The sequence below is a fragment of the Bombus terrestris genome, chromosome 2, assembly GCF_910591885.1.
Source record: "Bombus terrestris chromosome 2, iyBomTerr1.2, whole genome shotgun sequence".
Classification (NCBI taxonomy): domain Eukaryota; kingdom Metazoa; phylum Arthropoda; class Insecta; order Hymenoptera; family Apidae; genus Bombus; species Bombus terrestris.
The window spans coordinates 7,533,563-7,544,555 of record NC_063270.1 but is presented as its reverse complement, the minus strand read 5'-3'; the positions used below and the strand labels follow the sequence as shown (position 1 = coordinate 7,544,555).

At 28.5% G+C, this 10,993-nt stretch overlaps 1 protein-coding gene across 1 annotated transcript; it reads left to right on the top strand.

The window, feature by feature from the left end:
- Window positions 1–510: 510 nt before the first annotated feature.
- Window positions 511–10,941, top strand: LOC100642194. The gene is given in 6 exon segments (XM_048414335.1): window positions 511–1,441; window positions 1,443–1,491; window positions 1,494–1,550; window positions 1,552–2,779; window positions 3,245–3,868; window positions 10,228–10,941. Coding segments are annotated over 4 exon segments (621 nt in total). The 5' UTR covers window positions 511–1,103; the 3' UTR covers window positions 1,729–2,779; window positions 3,245–3,868; window positions 10,228–10,941.
- Window positions 10,942–10,993: the final 52 nt, after the last annotated feature.

Here is a 10,993-nt window from a genome sequence, read left to right as displayed (position 1 = left end):
ATAAAAAATTTTTCCGTATAGATTGATTCTGTACTTTATAAACGATATTTTACTGCTTAGTTTTGCTAAATAAAATTATTGAATTGTTTCATTAGATATTACATCGACAGGTAGAGTATTACATCAATAATACTATCATAAGTATATATGTATGTATATATACCTTATTCTATAATATATATCATTTTAGAGTTTAAGATGTGTAATACTTATGAAAAATCACATAAAAATTGAAAGTTTATTAAAAGTCTATTTATACACTACATATTAGAATTAAAAATTTTCATTTATCTAGTGCTTTGTGGTACTATATAACCTAGTTTACAAGATTATATAAATATATACGTATATGTATATATATATTTTTTAATAGCAATTTGTTTAAAATAATGTAAAAAAGCTATATTTATATAATTTTAGTAAAAATATAGCTTAAAAAAAGTGAAGACGCAAGATTGAAAAAAGTGACATAAAATATTTATTTAAAAATAATTGAAATAGTTGAATTTACATCACAGATAGGGTTGGTAAACCTGAGTATGAGCAAAAACCACATGGAAAAGGTACTGATGATCAGTGGGAAGAGGTGAAAGTATTAAGAGACAGAGAAGAACGACAGATGAGAAGCGCCACAAAACGGAGATGCGGACGTTTTAGAAAACATTCGGCATGGATCGAGCTCCATGTTCGCCCGTGAAAGTGATGCGGTATATCCGCGATTAGGGGATACAAATCTCGTGTCTAGTGGGAGGACGTTGAATAGTTTGTATGCGTTAGTTTGTGAGTCAGTATTTGGAACCGGTCGTTTCGAGAGTGGCAAGGTTAGTTTAAGGGTGTGTAATCTCTCGGCGTGTCAGAAAGTAGCGTGGCGAAACGATTTTTGGTTTGGTCTCGGTGCACGAGGAAATCTTGGTAAAAACCGATCGCGACAACACGAAGTAATACAATTTAATCGAAAGAAGATATCGGAAAGAACGACGGAGAAGAGAATACTAATAACAAAGGCAAAAATAATAACGTTAAAAGTGGTGGCGAAGGCGGCGACAACGACAACGACAGTGACGGCGACGACAGCGGTGGCGCAAGGTGTGAGGACGAGGTGAATGCACGGCGGCCGCGGTGTGTGCCAGTGGTGTGCGCGCTCGTCGCTCGTGGAAACCCGCCAAAACCCGCGGCCGCGAACAACCACCAGCAAGAGCAGCAACAATAGCAATAACAACAGCAGTAGAAGGAAAAGGAGAAGGAGGAGGAGGAGAAGGAGAAGGTGGAACAGCATTAGCAGTAGTAGTAGTAGTAGTAGTGGTAGCAGCAGCAGCAGCAGGAGCAGAAGCAGCGGTAACGCGCGACGTTGTGCTGTTTTGACAACTTTCCGCCGCGTCGGGGCGTCGCGCCGTTTCTCTCGCGGCGGCGGCGGCAACAGCAGCAGAGACAACAACAACGGGATCAACTCGTTTTAAGAAGGTCGTTCGTGACGGCGGTTACAGTTGCGACGCTGCTGACCCCTCAGCCTATACGACGACGACGGCGGTGGCGACGACGACGGTGGTGGCGGCTGCGTTGTTATTATTTTGCCGCGGTGCTTTTGACCCTACAAACCGGGCGAGTTCATTGCAGCGCTTTCGCGGGGGTGTCAGCCAGTTTTATTACTCCGGCCTTCTCCGTCCGCAGCAGCAGCGCCGACGGCGCCAGAACCATACCACGACGTGGTATATGCAGCATGTCTACTAGTGTATGTACTTGATCACACCAATAATCCAGGCACGTTGAACCGCCTATTCATAGGGCGAGAAGTTGCCGACAACTTCTGAACATTGACTTAGTGCGATATCTTGACCGAGTCAACTGAAAAGAACTACAGTGACGTTGCGACTGATTGTGAGAAAGGACGCGACGAACCACGTGATATACCTGTCGTCGGGCCGCGTCATGCAAAGCATGCTCGACTCCCTGATGGCCATAACCTGAATTGAGCCGATTTGACCCGATTAAACCCGATTCAACGTAGTCGCAGTTGAACGAACAAGCAAACGAACGAATGAAAGAAAACAAACGGTAGCCATTGACTTTTTTCGTCTTTCCTCGTGCTTGCGCTCTCGTTATTCTCTCTGCTGTTTTTTCCTTGTGATAAAGAACACGCTACCGCTTTTTGCGATTAACATGAGGATGTTCGCTTGTGAGTAACAAGTGTATTATGCTTTGATGGTATTATTCGTCTAGTGTGAAAACAAAGTAAAGATTTAATCACAGGAAAAAGATCAGTCAGTCTGCTTCTAACAGGTGACTAGTTGAACAAATGGACGGATTGATCGCGATACGTATACTGTTTCTCGTTCGTTTAGTGTTCTCTCATAACGGTGTTAACTTGAAATAATCATGCTATGGAGCACTGTGCACTTAGTGTCATTGATACAGTGTCGGTATAGTGTCAACCGTTACGTGTAATTGTCTGAAGGTGGTGGCGTGGGAGTCCGACATTTTAACCGCTCGTATTCACGAAAAGATACAAGTGTCCACGTGTGAAATACGGTCGCCACTCAGGCCCGTGAGAATCACAAGTCGAGCTTATCAACAAGATTTTTTAGTGTCTTCTCTGATAAGAAACTTACTATGCGTGTGGTTAATATTTGATTTCATGGTCACGATCTATTTATTTTTCCATTTTCGTGACCACACCGTTCATTACCAAAGAAAAAGGTGTCAAGCACGTTTCTTACGTCGCACAGTGGGTTATTTGCTCGATCTAGTTGGACAAAAATCAGTTTCATTAAACTCATTACAGGTAAAAATAACTTTTTATCTGAGAAAGGCAAGTACTACGGAGGCAATAAACTGCAACTGTTTTCATCTTCACATTAACATGTATAGCTTCTGATGATTAATTGAAACTTGACCGTGTCTCACAGCGAACGTACATTTTGTTGCTTATTTCCGCGATAATAATCTTTCAAATTCGTTACTTTCTCCTTTTTTTATTTGTCAGTATCAAATTATTTCCTAGATTGTCCTGAAATAGGTAAACGTGTATAAGTCTCAAGCATTTTAATTAAAATTTCATTCATTTCAACATACTTAAAGAATATTAAGGAAAGGAATTTTTTAGTTAAATTTAAAGGATCTATCATCATAACTTGAAAGGATTTGTTAAAATTCATGAATCTCCTTATGATCATTGTGAATATAATAAATGGTCATATATGATATTTTTTCACTAAGGATTACTTTTACTTGAAAATTTTGTTTTTAGGACCATCTTGGGTTAAAACAATGACTCGAAGAGATATATATCAAAGAGAAATATATCAAAACATATTTCATATAATGCAACAAAAATAACATTGTAATATTAATGAAAAATTAAAATTTGTCAAAAATTACATTATGAGTCATGAAGAATACTTGGAGGATTAGACCAAGAAAATTAAAAATAAATTTCCATATATAAAGTCCGAAATAAAACATACATTTTGTACATATATCTTTGTTATATTTAATTGTATGTACATATTATTATATTTATCGATAATAACAATTAAACCATTAAAAACACATTCTAATGATTTTTTATCTTTAAATTGTTTTAATTTTACCACAAATAAGTCAGTAATCATGTTGTCGATCAAGCAAATAACAGAAGTAATTTTGACCAGCTAAATTGGAAAAACATCCCACTGTGTCAATTTAACAATTTTAAGAAAGAGTAAATGATGGAAATTATGTAATTTTGTTTAATAGCAGAAGAAAGGAAATTATAATTTTTAGAAATCAGTGTGTCTATTGACAAGTTAACAGCATCGTTGAAAAATATCTGTGCTTTGTAGTGAAGTGTTGGATGGTATTTTATCAAGTGTCTAACAATGAAAAATACCTGGTGAGTCAAAATTTTAATATATAATATTTATAAAAATATGTAATCATTTGTTCTTGCAAAGCATATGTTTTAATTAGTTTTTCAAGATAAAGAAAATGGGAGAAAAGAAGGAAAGCAAAATACAGGGAGAAGATTGATAGTAGAAAAAACTAAAGAAGTATAATTTTATGTTTTTATTTATATTATTATTTTTTCATTAATGTAGTTAGAAAAAACGTGAAAAATATGAAAGAAGGAAGAGAAGAATATTTATAAACGAAAAAATTCATTTATTTTGTTTTTAGTTCTTGAAGCTTTGCTTTTTAAATTATGAAATTTTATTGTATTGTGTATTTTGAAACGTTCGTACTGCATAGGAAAGGTAAATGGATTGAAAATAGTGTATAATAGATTTAATTATTTTTAATGTCCTTGTATTTGTTTATATCAATTAATTTTTTAATGTTATTTTCATCTTTTATTTTTTTTTTAAATTTACGATTTTGTGACTCGTGTAGAAGCGAATGTTTCTAGGTTAGGTTACTGATCATTAGTACTTAACCTCAAATACGGTTAATTATCTCATCTCTTTTTCTTGATCTTACCTTAATTTTATTGGTTTTCATTATTCATACATATTAATAAACAAAAAAAGAATTTCAAACAATATAATTGTTTTTTCCTTTTCCTCCAAAATTGTATATTGATAATTTGAAATCAATAAATGTCTAGTCTAATTGTTATCAATTTGTTACAATTTGTTATTATTTATAAAGTTTTACTCTCTACTTTTTGTAAAAGGGTGTATTTTTTATAAAATGAAGAAGGTAAAACTTAAATGGAGATGTATTAAAGATTATTTTATTGTTCAGTTAGTAAAGCCACATATCTTACGTGAAATGTATTGATATTTTTGAAATTATATCAAGTATGATGTTAACTTCGTTATAAAAAATAAAAGTAATATCATAATGTTTAATATAAGTATTTCAAATGGTTACAAGTAGGAATTAAAGCAAGTTATTAATTGTCAGTATAATATTATATTTTTTATATTTTATTTGAATAGTTCCTATATCCTATTGTCAATTACAGATTTTTAACAAATTGTTAAATTTCATAGTGTACATGAAAATTGGTTATAAATTTAATTCCATTTTAAAATAAAAGTTAGTTTATAACATATAAGAATAAATTTGATTGTGTTGTAGAAATTTTAGGTTTTATGTCATTGACCTTTTAATAATTTTTTATTTTAAAGTATTCTGTACTTTAAAATAATAGTATGAAACTTTTAAGTTTGTGCTTCATGTATTGTTTATTTCCATATTGTAAATTCTAAATTACCATGTATTTTAAAAAGGAAATCACATATTCTTAGAATATTTGGATTTTAAAATATGTAAAATAGTTTTGAGTTCTTAAAATTAATGTAGCCTCCATCATTTTTAAAACATTAGAGAGGAAGACGCAAGGCGAAAAAGACTATTATATCGTAAATTTTAAATTGAGATTATAAGATTTGAAAGGTTTTTCTGAAATCAAAGTTACTGAGGGTAAACATAAAGATGGTATAATTCTTTTAGTTTCAATTATTTGTTGTTCTATATCTATTATATTATTTATTTTTATAATTTATTATAATACGCGCAACAACAGATCAGGTTCATTAAATTTTTCATACTTTGATACGGTGAACAATTTTTTAAATATTTTACATTTGTTAAATGTTTACAACAATAAAAATTTAAAGATATACATGCAACGATATGTTAAGTAATGTGATTATAAGCTCTTAATAAATATTGCAGTGTAAAAGAAACAACATTATTATATATATATGTGATATTTACTATTATGTTTTTAATACTCTACGTTTAATAATGATATATAACTGTTAAAATACTTGTATCTATAATTTCTATTATTGTTTAATTAATAATATATAATCTGTACAATCTGTAATTAATGCATAAGTGCAATGAAAAGAAACAAATAATGTAGAATAATGTAAGATTTGCAATTATTTATTATTGATGCAAATTATGATTAAAATTGATTTAATGGTTGCACTAATTTTTAATAGAAATAAAATTTTTAAATATAAAATTCATATCTTTGTATAAACTAAACATTTAATTTTTATGCTAATATTACCAAAATTTTTTTATATTCCATGTTATTCATATTTTACTTATAATTTGGTAATTAACTAGTGCTAATATCTTGAATGTTTCGACTTGTTTGATATTTCATTACTTTGATATTTATAACTTGTTAAGCATTGTTATGACTTTATTTATTGATTAATAAATGAGTTATTAAATTTGTAAAGTAGTATTGATTATGGTATTTAATGGTAGATTTAAAAGTATTGACTTTTTAAGATGATGTACATTAGTACATATTAAATTATTGTCATGAACACATTCCAACTGAGTTAACTATTATCTCAGATAATTACTGATCTCAGATTACTAACTAAGATCAATAATTAAAATATTATAAATATATTAGATCATTTAATATTATAATACATGAAATATGTTCATGAAGTATAATCTCATTTATATTGAAAAAAGCACATTTTTGCTATCATTGTAAATTGCACATTATTTTATCTAAGTTATTTAAAAATGTAAAGTCACATAAAATTTTATAATAGATATTTTATAATAAATATGAATATTTATAGAAGTACATAATATATGCAATGTAACTAATATTTTAGATCATGTTAGAAGATGGTTATATAATATCATTTTTTCTATTTTATGTTTCAGAATTTAAAAATAATCAATCTGAGAAATTATAAATTGGTGTTATGTGTACTATGTTATCATGTATATTATGTGTTCATTAAATCTTGGATATTGATATTAGTTTTGTCATTCTAAACATTCAAAAATATTAATTTCATCATTTAATTAATGGAAGTAAAATTCTTGTTAATAAAAAAAGTATAAAATCATGTCACGTACACTTGGAATTTAAATCTTGTTAAGAATTTGATTTTTTTAAATAAAAACATATTGTATGTATATAGAGACATAAAGCAAAACAATGTCTGTGTTTTACATGATATATATTAAATTTTTTTTTAATGTGCAGATAGAAAAATACTGATGATGAAAATTTGTATAAAGCAATGATTCATGATAAAATGCATGGGCTTTGTTGGATAGCTTCTAAGTATTTATATTTGATTAGAGGATTAATGAAGAAAACAGTTGCTTACTTTAATGCAAAATTAAAACATTATTAACTTTTTTTGCGTTATACAGTTAGTAATTTATAATACAATATCTGTTTTTATAATTTGATTTATCATAGGGTATAATAATAGGGATTATAATAGGGTAGCAATATACAATAATGTAAGAATTAAAAATCCAATATAAGAATCTAATGCATAATAGTATAAGGAATTAAAAATAAAAACCCAGCAAATTCCTTGTAATAGGCTCTGTGTTTAAAGTACAATGACATAAATAAAATGAAAAAGAAATATTACTTTAATTGTTACTATAAATCACTTACATCATTTCCTCTTTTGATAAAAATTATACATTGTTATATGTTTACTACAAAAATCTTATAATGTGACATTTGATATTAAAGCTTTGTACGATACTTTTTGACAATAGTTCAAATAACAATTTAATATTAAAGTATAGCTTTATGGAAGATATATTGCAGAAATATGCATCTTTTATAGTATATAATTTTGTAACTTTTATTACTATGACTACAATTAAGGAAAAGTAATAATTATAAACAAATAAATATTTGTTTACATTTTAATTCCATTTTTAAAATGTGTTACATTTTATTTTATGATATTGAATATTTATAATATGTGAAGATTAATGTTTAAATTCAAAGGATCTGTTATATATAGTTTGTTACGATAAACATTAATGAATGAATATAGGCTAAATTAATTGATAAAATGTAACTAGATGATGTATATAAATATCATTCCTTGTTTATGCAATGTTATTGATTTAATGTATCTATGTATGTATAATTATAATTAATCTGAAGTACACATTACAGGATATGCTTAATAAAATAAATTAGAAGTTTAGTAAATAAAGCACCATAAAATTGAAATATTTTTCAACAAATTTTTATACTTTTATAATCTCTTTTATAATCTTAAGAAATACAAGGGTGATTTAAAATAATAAAGTTAGGTGAAGTAGTATTACTTGTTTAATTATTATTCTGTTTTGTTTATTTCTTAATTGTAGCTTTGGTTTCTTGTTTCTTCGCTATTTCATTTTGATGAATATATAGAAATTTACAAATTTCAGTAAAATAAAAAGGAATAATTTAGATGATCTTAGTATTATTTGGTTTCCTTCTTAGAATGTATTTATATTTAGATTATTATTAATTATTTATTTAGTAGGATTCTTTATTGTGCCTGAAAAATGTTATTTATTGTTTGATTGTATCATTTTAATTTTTATATACCTTTTAGATTAATTTTTATACATATGTTATCGGTAATTGGTGTATTTTAAAATCTTATGACACATCAAACACTATTATTAGTACTAAATCAACAAATTTCTTCAAATATGTAAAATGTCGATGTAATACTTGCATGTTGTGTCGAAAATATCTAAAGATGTCGAATTATATATTTTTAAATAAAAATATTAGCAATTAATTAAATAAATTGTTACTGGCTCTTTGTAACTAGCTTTACCTAGTTTTATAACAGTATTTAATAATATCCATAATGCCATAACCATGATAAAATTGAGAAAATCTATATATATACATCTTGATGAGTACCTAGAAATACATACTTTGTTCTTAAAGTAATTATTAATTATTATTCTGTAATATAAATTTTAGTGTTGAAATTCCGATTGTTTAATGATATACTCGCGAGATTTCATGATTTTAATTTTATCTATAATACTTTATTACATTTGTAAAACTATAAAATATGCTGTAGGAAATACGTTTACTATTAAAACCTGTTAAGTTCGATTAGTATCAAAATTATTTAGACTATTTTACTTTTCTTTTCATTAAATAAACCTATATATAACACATCCTACGTGCGCGTATGCGGAAACGACGTGCCTAATAATAGGCGACACGTTTACCGTCGACACTTATTGGGTAGCTTACTTACGAGATATATTTTGGAAGTAATAGGATTAACATTATAAAATGTATTTTATATCTTATGTTTAAGAAGGAAGTTATATATACAATTATTGGTTGAAGTATGCTTCTCGAATTTTGCTAAAAATTTGTATAAATATGTATTTCGGTATTTAATTAAAGGCGTTTAAAAGGGATATCAACGAACAAGAATGCTTTATTTTCGGTGGAAAAGGAATTATACTTTTCCCCTTTTTCTTCTTATAACTTGTAACGAGTGACTGTGATAAAAAAGTAGGGTTTTATAGTATATTAAAACACATTAGTGATTTTCTCAATCCAAGTTCAAAATTCACGACATTGTTGAATTTTTTAATTGTTAATTAATATTTATAGATGTACTAGATCATAAGTCTTACTGCAATGAATAATATATCTTGTTCCCGAAGTTTTTTGTAACATGAAAATTCGTTCCTTTTCAATATTTCTCCTAACATTTACACAACAATAAATAATAACTTAAAAACTTTTTCTATTGTTATTCTATTGTTATTTATATAGTGTAGTGTAACATAATATACAACATTTTTATTGGACCTTATACATTTATTGAAAATTGTATAGTGTCTGAATCTTTGTGATCTACTGTACATACATATACATATACATCTAATACTTGCATTTTAAATAATAAAGCATTTAGAAATGAATTCTTCCGATTGTAATTTTACGTTACTTAAATATCCATTTGATATTTAATTGTATTCGTTAAAAAATTCATCATTACTATTGTCACTATTAATTCTGTGTTTCTCTTGTAAGGGTTAAAGTTGCATGAACGTGTAACAAATTTAGTAACAAATACGTCTTAGATTATAAGCACGCGCATCAGTTCCTAACCTAGCTTTTATACGCTGGGTGACAAATATATCACTGTAATTAGAAGTACTCGATATGATATTCTAAGAACTTTTTAAGTGTAGAAATTTTTAAGAAATTAAATTATTTCATAAAATTACCAATCAATAATACATGAATATATATGAATGTATTTACAAAACAGGTGGTACACGTGGTTTGTGGATCCATAATTAATGAAATTATAAAATTTAAAATTTTTTAAGAGTTTCTTTATATCAAGATGAATTTAATTCTTGATTTGCAAGAACTTATGATTCTTTTTCATAGAAAAATAAATTAGTTGACACAAGTATCAAATAGTGCTTTAATGGTTTACTGTTTGATTTCAGACATCAACATCACAAAGATCATGGAAGTTGATAGTGAAATTGAATGAGAATTCGTTTCGTCGAAAAGTGGAATTTACAGCGTAAGACGACAAGTGAACTGATAGCAGCAAAAAAGAAGAAAATAAAGAACTGAACGTATCGTTGTTGAAAATTGATAAAATTAGTTAAAAGGACAGAAAGGGGTTTAGGAACAAAAAGGATTATACGAGGGGAGAGTATCGGAAAGCGAGTGTACACATTCGTGGATTGCGTAATAAAAAGGGAGAGAGAGAGAGTGAAAAAGAAAAAAACTCAGTGTGTTTGTAAATAAGAGTTATTTTTCGTATGAGGGAAAAGGAGCTACATCGACGTCGAAACGAGGAGAAACGAGTGAGAAGACGTTTAAAAGTCCTTGAACGAAAGAAGGTTCGGAGGACTTTCTCTCTCTCTCTCTCTCTCTCTCTCTTAGAAGGATATACGAAGGTGATAAAACACTGGTAACAGAGGATAAGAAAGAGGTGAATGAAGGAGAAAGAAATACAGTGTCACAATTATTATCGAGCCTTTTTTCTATAGCCTTCATTCAAAATCAATCGTGTTTCTTCCACTTCTAGAAGAATATTATTCGCGAAGAGTGACTAGTTTAGATTTGAAAAGACTGAAAAAATTTTCACGGGAAGCAAGAGAGAGAGAGAGAGAGAGAGAAAGAGAGAGTGAGCGTATAAACGGAAGTAATATAAGAAAAAAGAAAGAGATCGTGAAAAAGAACACCTGGAAAAGAAGGGCT